The 20,300-nt window shown below is 41.0% G+C and overlaps 1 protein-coding gene across 1 annotated transcript; it reads left to right on the forward strand.

The window, feature by feature from the left end:
* Positions 1-1,734: 1,734 nt before the first annotated feature.
* Positions 1,735-19,441, forward strand: phf6 (PHD finger protein 6). Its single transcript, XM_042492840.1, has 11 exons — positions 1,735-1,853; positions 4,068-4,230; positions 4,774-4,875; positions 5,918-6,051; positions 6,158-6,204; positions 6,473-6,633; positions 6,712-6,855; positions 6,969-7,073; positions 7,158-7,291; positions 17,195-17,326; positions 18,613-19,441. The coding sequence occupies exons 2-10, from the start codon at positions 4,099-4,101 to the stop codon at positions 17,313-17,315; spliced, it is 1,080 nt and encodes a 359-aa protein (XP_042348774.1). The 5' UTR covers positions 1,735-1,853; positions 4,068-4,098; the 3' UTR covers positions 17,316-17,326; positions 18,613-19,441.
* Positions 19,442-20,300: the final 859 nt, after the last annotated feature.

Consider the following 20,300-nt stretch of genomic DNA (forward strand, 5'->3'; position numbering starts at 1 on the left):
TTCAGCATAGATCAGATAAAAAGTAATTTAGTTCCGAAATATTTAGGGTTTGGGACAGCCCTTTTCATCATTAGATGTGCAATTTAACCTTTATAATTAATTGTAAAATAAAAAGTAATAATTTTACTTGAACAATAAATATTACAGGAGATTATTCATAAGCATTCAGTGTATTTCAAGTCAGTTACCTTATCAAGTCCAGCATATTTTGGTGTTCGAAAAAGACATCCTTAATAATTCATAAAACATATTTAAAACCCAGTAAATACCTCTCTTTTAACAGGATATATTTTGTAAAAAAAAAAAAAAACAAAAACAAATAAAACAAGTTTCTGTCCCTAAATAATGCCCTGTAAATGTAACATCCATTATCCAGGATTATATCCTACACCCATCCCATGTACTTCCCATAAATGGACAGCTATATTTAGATCTGTGGATTTATGACAATATAAGAAGAGTAGGGCATCATTTAACTTATAATTGAAATCTAATTTCAGCATTTATTCCATAAATAATACAGATAGATAGATAGATAGATAGATAGATAGATAGATAGATAGATAGAAACCCACCAAATTGGCATCAGAGAAAAAAACTACTGGCCCATGATCCCTGCCCCAAAGTCAAATTTAAATAACATGCCAAATCATATAACCATGTTGAATATTTTTTATCCTCATATTTTTTATCCTGATACCTATATTATTACAGATTCACCACCATGCACCCACCCATCACACAAGGCATCACTTTGTGTGATTTTTTTTTTTTAAATAAAAAAGCTTTCTGAGAGGCTTATAAATGCCATCAATTTCTTTGGAGCTCATCTCACAAGTTTGACTGAAACTGTGTCACATGTGGTGGTTGGTGGTGTTCAGCAACTTCACAGTGACATTTATTGTATGCAAAAACGTTACTGTTGGGCCCAGGGGTGCAGCACCAAATCCTGGCCCTATGCAAAAGCAGTCTTGTGGGCCCTACACCCTTCCTCTGTTGATTCATTTCTCTCTCGTGCACTTTTTATTTACTTAGGTTTTTTTTTTTTTTTTTTTTTTTTTTTTACAAAGTTTTACAAAGTTTGCTTTGTTTCACTTTCCTTTCATTTGCTTGGAAACAAATCCTATTGCTTGGGAGGACTAAACCACTAGCGCCTTTAAGGGATGAGAGAGGTCTTATAGAGCTTTCCACTTTTTTATTTAGCAAATTAAGTTATGGTTCTAAATATGAATGTTAAAAAAGTACACATTTTTATTTCAGGGTCCTTTCCTCCCATTAGGAGGGCCTCAAGATTTCGTATTACCAAAGCAGGAACTTAAGTTAAAACATTTTTGTGACAAATAGTCCCAGAAATAGCTGCAAGAACACTTATTTTTATAATATCTTGATGGTTATAGTTTTTTAAAACAAAGTTACAAAATGTTTTCCAAAAAAAGATAAAAAATAAAAGCTGTTAACTAGAAAAATAAAAATCAATAGTACAATCAAAAGACATAACACTTGTCAAATAATTTTGCAGGAAACACGGCCCGCCCAAATATGTGCCCTTTGGGATACTGATATTTCAAAATTACTCATTTCCACGAGGTATTTTTGTAAAGCCCTTTCGTTTCCTACAAACTCGGACATCCTGCATCTTTTCACGTGTCCAACACTTCAACATACGTTCTTCGACTAGACTTTTATTCTGAAAGCCACACCCGGAAGTCCTGCTGCCTCATGCGCAGCAGTTAGCTTGATGCTAGTGTGAAAAGCTCACGATCACTTCTGAAGGACGGAAAGAAACACGGCCACTGCTCGGAACACTTTGCCATCTTTTCTACTGTCTCGGCGCTAAAATATACTCTGAGCAGGTAAGATGTGAGCTGTGTACCAGCGGCTGGCCGGTAGCTGCTGTGTTTCACGGCCTGTTGTGGTTTCAGGCCGGATTGCTGGCGTACAAGCGGAGCTGCTCTCTTTTCACAGGGATACATCACGTATGGCGCTCTTTACTTCGAAACGGTTTGCGAAGACCCGCGCCTGTCATGATAATTTCCCACATTTAAAGGGAAATAATCGCAGTTTTTTAGCTTTCAGCAGAAATATAATGTCGAAGTGTCACATTTTCCTACCAGCGACCTTTATTTCCTTGCATGAAAAGGCCCTGGGAGAGATTTCGGGGCGTTGAGATGTTCATAGTGAAATTTGTTTTCAGTTATAGCCAGTTTGGTGGAGAAAGAGACACACACCCCCTTTAATTCAAAACTTTGTCGGAGAAATTTGAGGCACTTTTTGTGTTTCGCTTCTTCGTGTCGCAAATCGGCCACAACGTCGCCATGTAGTGCAGGATTGTGATATGAAAGCATTTCAGTGAAGAGTAGAGGTTGAAATAAAGCATATTTGGTGTTATTTACATGAGCAGTATTGTGTGTTTGCACGCTGGCTCCGCCGCCGCAGTGAAATCCTGGCCCTGCTATCATGGCTGTAATGGCTCTATCAAGGCGTCGCAGCACGCTGCTATTGTGATTTTAAAAAAACAACCATTTTCGTTTATGGACTATTAAGGATCAAGCAGACGTTTTTTTAGTCTTTATATTTAATATATTTATGGCGCTTGAATATTATTCTGGACACTATCAAACAGACCATCACTGCAAATGACAGCATACAATTGGAGGTTTGATCCTCTACTTTAAAGAATACAGCGATGGAATTGCAACCAATCTTGCATTATTTTCCATCAAAATGTTGGTTAATACACAATGCAAATGTTTATTTAAAAATATACATAACAATAAAAATCATCCCTGCTCCTGGTAATATGCCTATGTGTATGTAATATGCTTTTTTACAACAAGCAGTACAGTCCAAAATTGCATATTTCCATATTTTCTCTGACTAATATTTCTTTTGTCTGCAAGTTGGGGCAGAGGAGATGAGGTAGAATACTGGAGCAGACTGTGTATGCAAAATGAAAAACATGTTGCATCATTTGCAGTAAAACTACTCATGGGGGGTTTGTGTGTAATTATAAGTAGCCCCTATGCGTAATAACATATTAACTGTTTTCCATTAACTCTGCTCCTCTAGGTTCAGAGTCCGGATGCTGATTTCTCTGTTCCTATTTCCTGTACAGTCTGACTTATGCCAGGGATGACTCTGAGGTTGTTAATTTGTCAGCTTGTGTTGTGCCGATATTGTCTGCAACTGCCACCTTTAACGGCCAAACATAAACAACGTTATTGATCACCCTCCTTAGACATAAGCTCGCAAAATTACCACCCCTGATTAGCAGTTTTTGCATACGCTTGTTCTGTGGATTTTAGTGTTTATACTTAAGGCCATCACAGATTTTTCACAGCACAGTCAAGCAAAATGAAGTGCAGATCAGAAGTTGAGAAAATGTCAAGCTGCAAGAGATGTGTGCACCCCATGTGTGATCCACCAGAGGCTTTGCTGAACAATAGTTACGGAGTGTCTGTTGCACACAGACAGGACTCCTGTTCGGTGACTCTCTGTGCTTTGTTTTGGAGTTTCTTGCAGTATCAGTAGAGTCAAAGTGTTGTTTCCAGCTGTTTCTAATGGCTCCCCTCTAAGGGGTTTTATATGTGATTTCACAATAGGGAAAAGAAAATTTCCAGTTTACTCTCCAGTAACTGAATCCCTTTGGCAAACCCAGATTTACAAATATTTATCCCAAGTTCTAAACACATGAACAACTGAACACTTTATTATTAATTATTTATTACCTTAGCCAACATTTTCCTCATTCATTTTTGAACAGCATTGTCAAGAACTCTGGGCATCACATACATACAGTATGCTTTAAAAAAAGCCTCTGAGCAGCCGGTTTGAATCACATGAGCTGTTATTATGAGCTAGATGTATGACGAATGCAGTGATGCGTATGAAAGCTGTAATGCTGATATTGTAGAGGACACTGCGAGGCTGGATAATTGAGTGAAGTGGACAATTGTTTTTTTTAGAACTGCTTTGATAATATCTATTTGAAAGGATCTTCTAGTCTGTTCAGTGCAAAGTTATGTTATCATCTTATTTGTGGTCTTTTTAAATGTTTTTTTTATCAGAGACTTGGTCGAACGAAAAAGGCCTTTGGTCATGTCAGGACAGAGGAAAGGAGCTGCGTCGCGGCTGCTTAAATGTGCCTTCTGCAGAACCACCCGGGACAAGGAGTGCGGGCAGCTGCTAGTGTCTGACAGCCAGAAGGTGGCAGCCCACCATAAGTGCATGGTGAGGAGAGCACCCTGTTCTCAACCTTTTTGAGCCTGTAATCCTTCAAGACTGCTTACTTGCAACGTTTGAATGCAATGTAGTGAGTAATTTGGCCCAAAAAACCCCTGCAGATTATGCGTTTTCTTGTTGTTTCACTTGTTTATAAGGGGAAGCCTACAAAAGATTCTGCATTTCAAGAAGCAGAAAAAAAGAAAAACTATTATATGATCATAAAACTGCACCTAAATTAGTTTAGCAGAAAGAAGTGATTTATCTCCCATATATTATCTTGAAAGGGTCCAGTTTGTCTTGTGTCCCCAGGGTGATCCTGACCTTCTGCTCTATAGCTTTTTTGACAATGTCGTCAAAAATCTGGTAAAACTCAGCTGTGACTGAATAAAAACGCTATGTTAACTCTCAGAGTAGTGTGGAAAATCGTGCATCTGCAGAAGTTTAGGGAAATAAAAATGCAGATATTGTACATATTAACATATCATCATGCAGCATCATATGAAAAGACTGTACAAACCAGTTTATATCTCTTCTAAATGTCCCATGCAGCTTTTCTCCTCTGCCCTGGTCACATCTCACTCAGACAGTGAAAACATCGGAGGGTTTTCCATTGAGGATGTGAAAAAGGAGATCAAAAGAGGAAATAAATTGGTAAGTACACACTGTGCTTATTAGTGAACCATGAATGGCAGAGGAGTGGGTAATTAAAGTGTTAGCAGGACATGAGGTCCAGCTTTTGGGCTGTGTGCTCCTGTGATCTTTTATCATTTAGAAAAGTAGAAATGTATTAACATTAGATTCATTAGAGTTTCTAACGCTTAATATTTAAGTGTGTCTGATACTGAATGATAATAGGATGAACTGCAGCTGTCTGTACAACTGTGCTACATTTGAATGTTTCTGTTTTTTTCATGTATGTGAAGAGTCTTGGCTCTGAAATACGACTTAATCTAATTAACAGCGTTTCTAATTTGATTTGCACAACATGCTGTAATTTAGTACCAGTTTCACACATTACATTTTTATTAGCTTTTTCACAGTGTTTATGGCACATGCTCATGGCATGATATAACTTATTCACTTATTCTCAAGATTATTCATATATATATTGTTTTTTTTGGGGGGGGGGCTTTAATTGATAGGACTGCACGAGTGTGTAAGGGGGGGAGAGAGAGGGGGGCGACATGCAGCAAAGGGCCGCGGCCGCTGCGGCGAGGACACAGCCTCTGTACATGGGCATCCGCTCTATCCACTCAGCCACCGACGCCCCGATTATCCATGTATTTAAAGGAGCAGTGCTTATTCATAGTCATATCTCAGCATGTGTTTACTTGAATCAATATACCTGTATATTTATTTTCATTTTCTTCCTCTTTGACCTACATATACATTAACATGGTGAAATCTATATTGAAAAGTGGTTATTAGATGCTAACAAACGATAAATAATGATATATGGGTAATGTATCTTTACATGATTGTAAAAATGACTTAATTGACTTAACTGTGCCCTGTGATCTTTGGAGGGAAATTATTATTAAGTCCCATGCTATAAAGTCACATTTTCACATTCCTAATTGACGAACCTGACTGATAGCCGTCAGCTGTTTTTGAATGAATGTCAATGGCCATGGATGTGCATGTGCTTGGTTGTTATTCTCAAAGTTGTAGGTCTGTTTCTTTCCCCCGTCAGATGTGTTCTTCATGTCACCGGCCGGGCGCCACCATCGGCTGTGACGTCAAGACGTGCCGGAGGACGTATCACTACTACTGCGCTTTGAAGGACAAAGCCCAGATCAAAGAGAATCCCTCACAAGGGATTTACCTGTAAGCCACTTTGCCTTCGAACTCTTGTTGTCATTTATTTTCAATAAATAAAGATATATTTCATTCATGTTCAATGAAAACATGCTTCTTTTGCTCCCGAACACAGTGTTTACTGTCGCAAACACCGGGATGCGTCTTTGGATGGCATTCAAGGTGAAGTATGCCTTAACATCTGTTATATCACTGAGCTGCATGGATGATTGGATTTACTGCTGGGTACCTGGTTTCCCTCTCAGTAGAAAAACTGTTTGCATTTGCAAAACAAACACAAATACTTATAGCCCATGCATTTGAGTTGTTTGTAATGATGATTTTCTATATGTGTATCGGATTGTAAATAAAATGCACCAGCCTTAAGCGTTGGATACATCTTTGCTGAATGGAAAAGCTTGTCCTAATCATGATCCTTGGTTTGCATTAGATGAAGAGGGAGCTGTGGCCAATGATTCAGACTCGTCGCCTCCACAAAGCAGAGGCAGAGGAAGATTTGAGAAGGGCAGAGCTAAGGTCGGGTCTCGTGGCCAATCTGAAGACACGCGCTCCACCTCCTCGCAGGCTGCGGACGAGGAGAGTTCCTCCCATGTAAGGCAACGCGTCTGGTCACTGTCTGCCATGGTCTGTCTGCTGCATGTGTCCTGAGTGTTGCTCTGTGTGTTGTAGCGGGACAGGTCACCTCTTCGGGCCAGCCCGGGAGACGGCGGCCAGCGCTGTGGCTTTTGTCATGCCGGTGAGGAAGAAAATGAAACGAGAGGCATGCTTCATACCGATAACTCCAAAAAAGTGGCGGCACACTACAAGTGCATGGTAAGACTGTTGTGTATGGGCACGATTGTTTGAGTAATGTGTTGCAGAACACTTTATGATGTTATTTTTAATTTAATTTATTTGATCTTTTTGTAATCTGTGATCCATCCAAGCTTTTTTCATCGGGGACAGTGCAGCTCACCACTACGTCACGGGCTGAGTTTGGAAACTTTGACGTGAAAACAGTCATCCAGGAAATAAAAAGGGGGAAAAGAATGGTGAGAAGATTTGTTTATCTTACATTTTAAAACCTGTTCAAAGAGTTTAAAAACTTTAAACCGTTGGCCTTGGTTTTTCCCCAGAAATGCACGCTCTGCGCTCAGTTGGGTGCGACCATTGGGTGTGAAATCAAGGCATGTGTGAAGACCTACCACTATCACTGCGGCCTGCAGGACAAAGCCAAATACATTGAAAACATGGCGCGTGGCATCTACAAGTGAGCTCATTCACTGATAAACACATCTTCACTCTTACTCTTAATACATTGCTTTTGCTTTACAACCACATTTACATATAATTTGACTCTTCCGTTGGATTACATGTTGTATACATTGGGACACATCTTTATAATAACAATCCGAAACCTGATCTCACCCTTTTCCCTCTTAATGCTACAATCATAACTACACATCAGAGTGAAAGTAAAGGTGCCCGGGGGAGTTTTCTCAGTAACAAAGTTCTGTTAAAATCCAGTGTGACTTCACAAAATGCATTCAGTTCATACTTGAGGGCATGTTGGATGCGTTTCCCTCCTCAAAAAAACATCTGTAAAGCCAATTAAAAACGAAAAAAACATTGTGCATTATTTACACTCACCGGCCACTTCATTAGGCACACCTGTCCAACTGCTCGTGAATGCAAATTTCTAATCAGCCAATCACATGGCAGCAACTCAATGCATTTAGGCATGTAGACATGGTCAGGACGATCTGCTGCAGTTCAAACCGAGCATCAGAATGTGGAAGAAAGGTGATTTAAGTGACTTTGAACGTGGCATGGTTGTTGGTGCAAGACGGGCTGGTCTGAGTATTTCAGAAACTGATCTACTGGGATTTTCACGCACAACCATCTCTAGGGTTTACAGAGAATGGTCCGAAAAAGAGAAAATATCCAGTGAGTGGCAGTTCTGTGGGCGAAAATGCCTTGTTGATGCCAGAGGTCAGAGGAAAATGGCCAGACTGGTTCGAGCTGATAGAAAGGCAACAGTAACCCAAATAACCACTCGTTACAACCAAGGTATGCAGAAGAGCATCTCTGAACGCACAACACGTCGAACCTTGAGGCAGATGGGCTACAGCAGCAGAAGACCACAGTGGGTGCCACTCCTGTCAGCTAAGAACAGAAAACTGAGGCTACAGTTCGCACAGGCTCACCAAAATTGGACGATACAAGATTGGAAAAATGTTGCCTGGTCTGATGAGTCTTGATTTCTGCTGCGACATTCGGATGGTAGGGTCAGAATTTGGCGTATTTTCTTGGCACACTTTGGACCCCTTAGTACCAATTGAGTATCGTTGCAATGCCACAGCCTACCTGAGTATTGTTGCTGACCATGCCATCCCTTTATGACCACAGTGTACCCATCTTCTGATGGCTACTTCCAGCAGGATAACGCGCCATGTCATAAAGCTCGAATCATCTCAGACTGGTTTCTTGAACATGACAGTGAGTTCACCAGATCTCAATCCAATAGAGCACCTTTGGGATGTGGTGGAACGGGAGATTCGCATCATGGATGCGCAGCCGACAAATCTGCAGCAACTGCGTGATGCTATCATGTCAATATAAACCAAACTGTCTGAGGACTGTTTCCAGTACTTTGTTGAAGGTATGCCACAAAGTATTAAGGCAGTTCTGAAAGCAAAAGGGGGTCCAACCCGGTACTAGCAAGGTGTACCGAATAAAGTGGCCGGTGAGTGTATATTTTGACTGTGCTACAAAAATCTGTTTGTGGTGGAAGATGATTTAATTGAGAGAGAGAGAAACCAAGCCCCCAGAAGTGCGCCACCCTCTGAAGCAAAATTTACATAGTGGCCGAAAGTGGAAGTACAGCGTCAGGTGATGCACACTGGCACAGAAAGACTTTTCTCCATTTGTTAACATCGGGAAAGAGACCTCCTTAAATCACTGGATAATTTTTTTTTTGAGACATGTTGACTTTTCAGAACGCATTTTTTTTTATAGCCATTATTAAAAAAAAAAAAGTCCTAAAGACATAAAATACGCTATTTTCCGAATCAAGATTTGGAATTCGGTGTTTCTCCAGACAAAATGAACATGCATCGGACCCACGGGACTCTACCGCGTGAACTCTAAGAGTTTCTGATAGCACAGGCTTCGTACCGGCTGTAGTAATGGATAGTTTTGCTGTAATTCATTAGTTTTTAATCACAATTCATCATTTTTACCATTTTACAACACATCCATATGCTGTTGGCTGTAAAGCCTGTAATATGGACGTCTTACCATGTCTCTATCAGAGACCGTATATACAGTCTATGGTCTGTATTCAAACTACCGGTTATCAGTGAGCAGCAGAGCTCTAGAGACAGATACTAAAAGGTACTGAACGTAGTATTTTCAAAAGTTGAGCTGTGTGATAAAACATAGGGCAATATTACAAGCACCACCTTTTATTACCTTTTTATGGGCACGACATATTCAGATTCTGTTAATTTGATTTCTCCGGTTGTGATTACGATATCATTCCCTGATGAGTTGTATGTATATGTGTGTGTGTGTAGAGAGAGAGAGAGAGATAAATATACCATTATTTGATAATCACGTAAATATTAAAACCGACAGCGCTGTCGTTATACCGCCGATTAGCTACTGTTGCTAATAAGCTAAGCTACTATGACAGACATGCTCGTGCACGGCGCTGTTCGCTTCGAGCACTCGGGTCATCTGAGTGAGCGAGCCAGTGAGTCGAAGTCAATGCTCGGGTACACTCGGCTGCGTTCGGCTGTCGTTAATCACTTCCACGCATGCTCTATGGGCCAGTAGATCCAGGTATTTTACACTTTTCTAAACCCCGAAAAAGAGTTTTCTCTGCTTCATGCACCACTGAGCAGCTCTCATAGAAATGAATGAGGCCCCGCCCCCACGGCTGTATCCAGACTTCCTTATAATACATCCATGAGAGAAAGTCATTTAGAATTTAGGACGCCATTTTTTTTAATTTTTTTTTTTGGGTTTTAGAACTTGACGATGTCACATTCCATCCTGATGTCACATTCCATCCTGATGTCATCGGTCTTTGAAAATTCAACTCTAAAGAGTTCTGCTTTGATGATGTCACATTACAGTTCCATAGAATTTGTCTTTGATGCTTACCTTATGAATAGAGGCACAAAACTGAAAAGAAACAGAATCTGATCGGACAGCAAAGAAGTTACAGGTACACAGGATCTAGCTATTTCAACTGCACTTGGATAAGTGTTTGAAAAAATTAGTTAGCGGAAATGAAATATTTAAATTACGACGATTGTAACATGGAGGCAATGTGTGAACCATTTGAGGTAGAAAAGAATGCCATTCTCTGTAGCAAGTCAGCACGCTACCTTATCGTGGACTTTAATGGAGAGGGATGTTTTGGAAAAGTTGCCAAGTGCATCAACCTCGAAACACTAGAGACAACAGCCATCAAGATCCATCACAGGAGTGACGATGAGGCCGTTTACAGAGAAGTGGAAATGCTCCCAAGAACTTAGCTACCTTGATCCAGAGAAATACAACATTGTGGAATTCAAAGACTATTTCACATATCAAGGCCAGTCTTGCCTCGCTTTTGAGATGCTAGACAGGAGCCTTATGGACTTGGTAGAGCAGAGAGGGGCACCACTGACTCTAAATGAAATCCGTCCAATAACCCAGCAGCTACTTGTAGCATTTGAAGCCCTGAAGGACGGTGGTATAATTCACTCTGACCTGAAACCTGACAATGTTATGCTTGTCAACCATCAGGATCAGCCCTTCAGGGTGAAATTAATTGACTTTGGTTTGGCCCTTCCAAATTTTGCAGCGAAGACTGGAACTGTGTTGCAAGCAATCGGGTACAGAGCTCCAGAGGTGTACTTGGGGCTCCCGATTACTGAGGCAATCGACATGTGGGGACTAGGATGTGTCCTTGCATATCTGTATTTTGGCTTCCACTTCTTCAGTATTAGCTCACCATTCAGCATGATACAAGCTATTTGTAATCTCCTTGGTCAGCCAAGGGATCACCTGCTGAATGCTGGAAAATACACCAAACAGTTTTTCACCAGGGAGAAGGGCTCAGCCAAACCACAATGGAGACTGAAGACGCCAGAGGAGTGTGTTAGAGACCACGGTCGAAAGCCCCCGAAGAGCAATTGGATTTTTGATTCCTTCAGTAATTTGGCAGAAGCAGTAGAAAGTCAGTCAGTAATAGGGGATGGTATTGAGTTAAGAGACAGGATCGCATTTGTAAACCTTCTACAACAGCTGCTCAGTGTTGATCCTGCAAATAGAATCACGCCCGGGGAAGCTCTGCAACATTGTTTTATTACAATGGAGCACCTAGATGAGGACATGGACACCAGCTCTTATGTACAAACTGCCTTTGAGCTGATGACTGTCTGCCCCATAGAAGAGTCAGATGATTCATATGGATTTGATGATTCTATTGACTCAACTGATGGAGCAGCATACTATTCTCCTCAGATCTCCTGTGGCGCTGACGTACAGGAAGTGCAATGTGGGTCCTCGAGCGGTGAAGCTGTCATAATTGAGAGAGTCAGTTATGACGACAGGGACCCACAAGCAATCTCCTGCAATCCTCCGTACCCCAATGGTGCACACGTACACAGAAAGCCATCCATGATTTTCAACAGTGAAGATTCAGTAGCCATGAACTTCATTTACAAAGAAGAGAACCAAAACGGAAACCGGTATGATTCAATGGCTAAGGCTATCATCCATGGAGTTGAAGACCTGCGATTGCAAAACTCTAATCCCCCAGCTCACAGGTCTCACTCACGGAGAGAACCATTTGGGCCTTTTAGTGCTGACGATTCAGTAGCTTTGAAATTCATTCATGAAGACGATGACCAACAAGTAAACCGGTATAACGTTCCAACTCCCAAAGACACTGGCCTACAGAGAGGGCCATATGGGCCTTCCAATGCTGAAGACTCATTGGCTAATGCTGTCATCTGTGAGTCCGAGGGCCTGCGATTACACTACGATAATCCACCAGCTCATAGGTCTCACTCACACAGGAAGCCATATGGGCCTTCTAGGGCTGAAGATTCAGTAGTGGTGAACTTAATTTACGAGGACGAGAACCAACAAGAAAACTGGTATGATCCTCAATTGTCAAATGGCGCTCACCTACAGAGCCATCTGGAACTTCCAATGCTGAAGATTAAGTGGCCATGCATTTCCTCTGTGAGTTAGAGGACTTGCATCTACACTATTCTAATCCACCAGCTCGCAGGTCTCACTCACAGAGAGAGCCATGTGGGAGTTTCAGCAATGACATGGAGGCACACACCACCTACTTGGATGATGGAGCGTCATACATTCCCGTTACTCTTCAATTTCCAATCTCCTACAAATCAACACCCTGTGGAGCCATTTGCCTGCTGAGCTTTAGTGATGGAGCTTAGCTGGCAATGGTGCAGCAAAGACAGCTGCAGCCACCACAATTTTAAATTTTGGTCCTGCAGCTGCCATTAGACCTGTAACACCTGATTTGGACACTGTCAACATCAGCCAGCACAGTTCCCAAGGATCGCTGAGTGAAATAGGAAGAGATTTCCTTCTTACTGTCAGCCTTGACCCTGAGAGAGCTAGCAGAATTCCCAAGGATTGCCAAGTGAAAGAGGAAGTGATTTCCTTTTTCACTGTCAACATTGACGTTGAGATGGCAGAATACCTAGGGATTGCTGAGTGACAGACGAAGACATTTCCACGTTGAAAGGACTAATCTACATCGACCTCAAGACTTCAACCCAGACGAAAAGAACTCTCTACAATCACTGCGGGTACATGGACATGAAAAAACGTTTTATAAGGCTCATCTTGGTCATATTTGGGATATGAGTTTGCATGAGCACAGAGAAACTGGGTTATTCACATTTTGTGTATTCTTCCCAGTTTCTTTCAAGGTTCTGAAACGTTTTTTTTTTTATGTCCATGTAAACGCACTGATTTGGGGGGCACAGTGGTGCGGTGGTTAGCACTGTCACCTGACAGGGAGAGGGTTCTGGGCTTCTTCCTGAATGGAGTTTGCATTTTCTCCCTGTGCCTTCGTGGGTTTACTCCGGGTGCTCCGGTTTCCTCCCACTATCTAAAAATATGCACTTTAGGTTCATTTGTGATTCCAATTTCGCCTTTGTTTCGTTAAATAAATCAAACAAAACATAAAAATATATGTTAATTTTTATTTATTGAGAATTTCGGAGAAATTAAGAATACCTGCAAAGTCTTTTATAAAGCATAAAGTGGATTTATTTGCTTCTGAAAGTCTGCTGCAAGCAGGAGTAATGTTAATAGAATTTGTAACTTGAGTACAGTGATGCACAATACCCACAGCACTTCAGCAAGGTCCAACGTCGTTGTTCTCCACAGGAAAATAATGGCTGAAGCCTGAAGGTAGTGCTCTGGTTTGGTAAAGTGTGGTAATTGAAAAGAAGAACTTTAAATTGATTTTCAGATGCCTCGTGCAGCTCAGCTACCCAGCTAGCTAAATGTGCTTTCTAACCTTGTGAGGACATGGGTGTCTGTGGGACAATTATATGCCAGTGTGGTGGACTAAAGAATGCCTGACTCTTCAAGGAAGCCTTGTAGTAGTTCTCTGCATTTTTTTATGTCCCTTTTTCTCATGTTTTGTGGTCAGTGTTGTTTTTTGCTTGATTCTGTCAATTAGTGGAGTTCTTGCTTTCTAGATAAATGTGGGGATGTTGTTCATTATCTTGGTCTTTGGTGTATTTTGACTCCAACACCTTTTTTGTGCCCATGTTCTACAATTTTAGTTGATTTGTCTCTGTTAAGTAAGGTTGCAACACTTGCACATTGTCATTAGCATGTAGCCAGTAGTGAGTTCATGAGACCTTTTTGCCAGAAACAGCCGCCTACTGCTGAAAACTACTGAAAGAGGTGAAACTAAACTTAAAACGGCACGTCTTAAAACCCAAACATGAGCTAAAAGACACTAACATTCTTTATAGGAATGTGGGAAACAGTTGGATGCTAACTCTGTTTGTTAATTTCTGTGCAAGAACTATCACATTATATATATAGTCATTTAATTGAATTTTTTTTAACTCTTTGGTGAGAGCAACCAGCAAAAATTACCTGAAAATAAGAAACAAAAAATAAAGTAAGGTAAAAAAAATTTTTTTTAATTTTTAAAAATTCTGAACTGAACTGCTAAAAACGTGTTCGCAGCTATGTGTAATCATCTCTCACAGATATAGCTGAATACTTTTGAAGAGCTGCATTGTTAAGTGGTAATATGTTATGTATAGGGTAAATTAGTTTCTATCATCGGTTTCTTTTACTTTTTCGAGCAAACTGATGCCACTGTTAAAACTATCTCCACCTGGTTGTTTCTATTGAAATCTACTGAAAACTATAGAGTGATTTGGTGGCTACTTTCAGATATATTTTAATACAAATTTTAGAGCAAGAGTAATACTGTCAAAGTAAATGGTCGTTGTCTGATGTATTCACTAACAAAGCATGCAGAAACAAAGCTATGTGATGCAAAATAGTTATTTATTCTTGCACCTAAAAGGAAAAGCGAGACTTGGTTACACACACAAACAGTGTTTTTGAAAACAGTTTGAGCCAGTAAGTGGCACAAAATAGCATGTTTAGTTGGGGCAGCCTGTTTTGTATGTGTGCCTGGAACGGTCTCAATATTGAAGCAGTTTTAAAAAATCATTGTCTAATGTATTTCCTCTGTTCTGATAATGAAAATGTGCCAGCTCTCTTAGTTCAGATGTTTTTGCTAGTCTGTGAACACAGCACAGGTGCAATGCATCATAAGTTATTTAAATCCCTCAGCAGCAGTTTCTGATAACTGATGAGTAGATCCGGTTAGAGCTGATCACATTAATGAATTAGAGTGCAGAGTGAACGAAAGCGAACTTTTAGACCCAGCACAATGGACAGTTAAGTTTCACTTTCACTGCAATTGGTGTTTGAGTGGTCTGTCTGTGACAACAGTGCACTCAGCGCTCTGAGAGTGTGGTGCAATTAATAACTACAAGGTATATACACTCACCGGCCACTTTATTAGGCACACCTGTCCAACTGCTCGTGAATGCAAATTTCTAATCAGCCAATCACATGGCAGCAACTCAATGCATTTAGGCATGTAGACATGGTCAGGACGATCTGCTGCAGTTCAAACCGAGCGTCAGAATGTGGAAGAAAGGTGATTTAAGTGACTTTGAACGTGGCATGGTTGTTGGTGCCAGACGGGCTGGTCTGAGTATTTCAGAAACTGATCTACTGGGGTTTTCACGCACAACCATCTCTAGGGTTTACAGAGGATGGTCCGAAAAAGAGAAAATATCCAGTGAGCGGCAGTTCTGCGGGCGAAAATGCCTTGTTGATGCCAGACGTCAGAGGAAAATGGCCAGACTGGTTCGAGCTGATAGAAAGGCAACAGTAACTCAAATAATCACTCGTTACAACCAAGGTATGCAGAAGAGCATCTCTGAACACACAACACGTCGAACCTTGAGGCAGATGGGCTACAGCAGCAGAAGACCACACCGGGTGCCACTCCTGTCAGCTAAGAACAGAAAACTGAGGCTACAGTTCGCACAGGCTCACCAAAATTGGACGATACAAGATTGGAAAAATGTTGCCTGGTCTGATGAGTCTTGATTTCTGCTGCGACATTCGGATGGTAGGGTCAGAATTTGGCGTCAACAACATGAAAGCATGGATCCATCCTGCCTTGTATCAACAGTTCAGGCTGGTGGTGGTGGTGTAATGGTGTGGGGGATATTTTCTTGGCACACTTTGGACCCCTTAGTACCAATTGAGTATCGTTGCAATGCCACAGCCTACCTGAGTATTGTTGCTGACCATGCCATCCCTTTATGACCACAGTGTACCCATCTTCTGATGGCTACTTCCAGCAGGATAACGCGCCATGTCATAAAGCTCGAATCATCTCAGACTGGTTTCTTGAACATGACAGTGAGTTCACCAGATCTCAATCCAATAGAGCACCTTTGGGATGTGGTGGAACGGGAGATTCGCATCATGGATGCGCAGCTGACAAATCTGCAGCAACTGCGTGATGCTATCATGTCAGTATGGACCAAACTGTCTGAGGACTGTTTCCAGTACCTTGTTGAAGCTTTGCCACAAAGTATTAAGGCAGTTCTGAAGGCAAAAGGGGGTCCAACCCGGTATTAGCAAGGTGTACCTAATAAAGTGGCCGGTGAGTGTATATCTTCAGTAGCCAACTTGCAGTCTTCCTCTTTTCTTTATTAAGTCTTTCTTTTTATGCGTGTAACCGCTGCTAGCTGTGGAACAGCCTGAAATTATCAGCAGGAATGTGCATTGTGTTGCCCACAAAAAATGATCTCCACCGGGCACCTTTAACTGTGACCCCTCATCTCATTTCTCAGTTTTGCACATCCTCAATTCCTTTCCTCCTCTCCTTGCATTTTGGTCCCCCCTGCATGAGATTCAAGCCGGGGAAGCAAGGACAGGAGACACAAAGAGAGAAAGGTCAAAGCAGCAGGCATTCAAGAAGAATTCGACATCTGTGCTCAGGAGTCGTCATTTTAAAGCAATGTCAATTAAATATGACTTGTGGCACAACTGCTTCCTGTGCGCTCAACAAACGGGGAATTGCAGACAGTTTGCACATTTTATTATCTTAAAATACTAATACAGCTTATGAGTATAGAAGGAATACTTACATTTGTAAAGTCCTGCTGCTGCCATGATTTGTGTATTCCAGCTGTGTCCCTTTAATACGTCACGGGTGCTGAAAAAAACATACACAAAGGAAACATCTCTGTATCCCAGGCGTTTATAGCTCCCCCGGCAAACCTCCTTTTTCCTCAAGATGCATCTTAGGAATTCAGAAATCCTTCAAGATGCTGCACTTTCAGGTTCCCAGGCAGAGGATGCAGGAAAAAGCAGACGAGGAGGCACCAAAGAGAGAAATGAAAAGAACCTTAATGCTTTACAGCTTGACTGAACCACATGACACTTTTAAAGTAACCACTGCTTTGCATTGCATTGCCATTACTGTATTTTGTTACTTACAAATCCTCCTCTTTTGTGTGTGTGTGGGGGTGTGTGTGTGTGTGTGTGTGTGTGTGTGTGTTTTAAGACTATATTGTAAGAACCACAGTGGCAATGAGGAAAGAGATGAAGAAGATGAGGAACGAGAGAATCGCAGTAGACAGAGAGCAGAAAACAACCACGGAGGAACACCGTCAACGCAAGTGTGAATGGCAACTAGGTATGTTATTAGCGGACATGGAACACAAAAACCATTTTTTTAAAACAAAACAAATATATCCGCATTTAATCAGACATGAGGTTTCAGTGTTTTCCTGTAGCAGTAGTGTTACTGACACAACCAAAACCCTATCCTCTGTACTTTTGGTTGGTCGCACAAGCTTGAGTGCCACAGATACATTTCGAGACACCAGGCAATATCGCTGCAAGATGCTGACAGCAGGACTACAGAAGGGATGTTCAACTGACGGCCCTGAGGGTGTGCAGGGGCAGTGAAACAAACTGATTCACAAATGGATTTTTTTTTTTTTACTTTGAATGTAAATGTGTGGTGACAGATTGCAGAAAAAAACACAAGGAAGGAGCTTGTTTATAAGCAAAAAGCGCCGGGGGACAATCTCACAGACCTCTGGAAAGAGGTCCAGACTTATCATTTCTATATTAATTATTAATGTTTGTTAACCCCCCCCCCCCCCCGTCATTTTGGAAAAGTGGGTTAGAGCAGTGAATTTGTGAATCCTGAGAAGGAATGGAATGAAATTGTTTTAAAGCAAACCTAACCAATCCAACCAATGAAGACAACGAGTACTAGCTAATAATGCAGAGAGAGTAGAGCGGGTCATTCCTCAGCTGTAATAGGATTCACATGTTTGCCCTCAGACAAAGCACCCCTGGATGACAGCGTGCAATGGAAGGAATATATATTAATGATGACGTTTTTTATATCTAAATAAATAACGCGTTATTATTTGATCAGCTATATTCTTTTTCTTTATAGTTGATGTCTGTTTTTTGTTTTCCCCCTATGGCGAGTTTTTGTGGTGAGGGGTGGGGTATGTGGGTACCGGTCTGTTCACTTTAAATGATTAAAAACCCAGTAAACATAATTTGAAATAAATAAGCATCTAACCTTGCAGATATAAAAAGAAACATTAGCTTTGATCTTTTACGGCTGACAATAATTCATCAGTCAGCTACCAACCTGTGTGTCCTTTCCCCACATCGTTTTAATATTACCACAGAAAGGTGGAAAGGAGGAAGTAAACCTGGCTGATGTTGTTGGCTAGCAAACCTAATATGTGACTATGTAAATAGTGTAAGTGTCTGTGAAGACTGTGACAGCCTCCCAGCCACATCTTTTAACCATCTACAGAAATCTTTTCTTCTTTTTAACTCAGGCGAGCTTAGCAAGCAGCATGGGTGAAAGGAGCAGGACTTACTTAAGGATCAGTTGCAATAAATGGGGTTTTGAAGTGTCCTGTCATTTTGTTGATGACGTTCTTACAGGTCGGCCTGATGGATGTGACTTGGGGGTGAAAACAGAAGAACTCGGAGACGAAGGAGAGATATTTTTTTATACTAAATCTTAGCCTACTTACGCCGTCTTGGTGCGCAAGCAGCCACGAGCCCTTCACACAGTTTCTTCCAGTAAACGGACTTGATTTCCCTATGTGCCCCGGATGTCTTCTTCATGTGAAGCCCTGCTGAGAGTAGACTGGACGAGCTTTTCAGACTGAAGGTACTCTGCAGAGCGCAGGACTGCTGCAGGATCGTGAAAAGCCATGGCTTAATCTTTCCCGAGAGTCACTTTATGGGCTCAGTTTTAACTTCATGTATTCTGAGAATAGGAGCTGATGGACTGATCTTCTGATTGTCACTCACCGCCCATGTCCCCACAGAGAACACGACACACACTCGCTGAAACAGATACATTCTCGCTCTTCCTTCGCTTCTAAAGGACTCACTTTTAAGAGGGGTCTGTTTGTTACTCGTCTCTATCAAGTCGTGAAGTTTGATTACCTTGTTTCTGTACTCATGTCTTAAGAATACTCTTTTCATGTTAGCCTTTCTTTCTTGATATGTAGTATTTTGCTACTGTATTATCATGAGTCATTTTGAATATCTGGAGTTCAGACAGTCGCATTTACAAGTTTTGCCAGCATGTACTTGGATTTTCCCACTGTTCAAGGTGGCATTTTTTTTTAATTTAGCTACTAAAGAGCAATGTAGAGCTCTTTAGATGAGTTGGCTTTACTTTGTTTGATGTACTGTTACTTGTATCTCTCAGATGTATCCATGAATGATTGGAATAGAAAATATTTTATTTTACACATTACTGAGTGAATGGGAGTGTTTTATTTGAAAGTGTGTGCTGAGAACACAGAGCAGTAGTCATGGCTACTTACAGGGTGTTAAAGGGGAAGATTCCTGGTGAGGTTTGAAGAGTGAGGAATGTCACACTCGCTGCAGTGTCATGAACTCAGACCTCCACATACACAGCTTCTACTCTGTCCTCAGCGCTTACAGTTCTTTTCAGGGATATATTTGGGCTTTTAATTTATTTAGATAAAATATAAAAACAAAACATATCTACTTATCGAAATACTTCACCTGCAAAATGACTTTGTACATCGATTAATCACCGCCTGTTATGTTGAATGCGTGAAGAAAATGTCTTTCTTTCGTGCCTCCACTGTAAACAGAGAATCCAAAAAATTAATTTTTTCTTATCAAAATTAAAGTCATTGGGGGTTTAACAGCAGCAAAGTGTCCTTTACAAACTCTCACACAACTCAGGCAGTATAATCTAAGTCTCATTTATCCAGTCATTTGGTGGTCACGACCCAACACGTATTGTCACCGAACCATCAGAATTTAACACACTTAAATTACAAGTAGTCCACACTACTTGGCTGCGCACGAGACGGAACTGAGGTGTTTTAAATCTTATTGTTGTAGCAAAAAATGCATGTTTTCAGGAAATACTGGGTATTAGAGATGTAACAATACACTGATCTGGATCAACATATTGACTTAATCATCAACAGTCCAATATCATGGATGTAAATGGAAAACATTGATACATATATTTGAGATATGCCTTTATTTTGAAATTCCCATGGGATGTCTGTGTCACCATTTTTGTCAAAGCACACCTCCTTCCAAACCATTCATACAGTGCAACAGTATTTATT

Source organism: Plectropomus leopardus, chromosome 9 (genome assembly GCF_008729295.1).
Source record: "Plectropomus leopardus isolate mb chromosome 9, YSFRI_Pleo_2.0, whole genome shotgun sequence".
NCBI classification, from domain to species: Eukaryota; Metazoa; Chordata; class Actinopteri; order Perciformes; family Serranidae; genus Plectropomus; species Plectropomus leopardus.

Bases quoted from the DNA above. Each gene is read 5' to 3' on its own strand.
- phf6 (XM_042492840.1), top strand. From the start codon at position 4,099: ATGTCAGGACAGAGGAAAGGAGCTGCGTCGCGGCTGCTTAAATGTGCC. The intron at 4,876-5,917 runs GTAAGTACACAC...TTCCCCCGTCAG, and splicing joins TCAAAAGAGGAAATAAATTG to ATGTGTTCTTCATGTCACCG. The intron at 6,856-6,968 runs GTAAGACTGTTG...GATCCATCCAAG, and splicing joins CGGCACACTACAAGTGCATG to CTTTTTTCATCGGGGACAGT.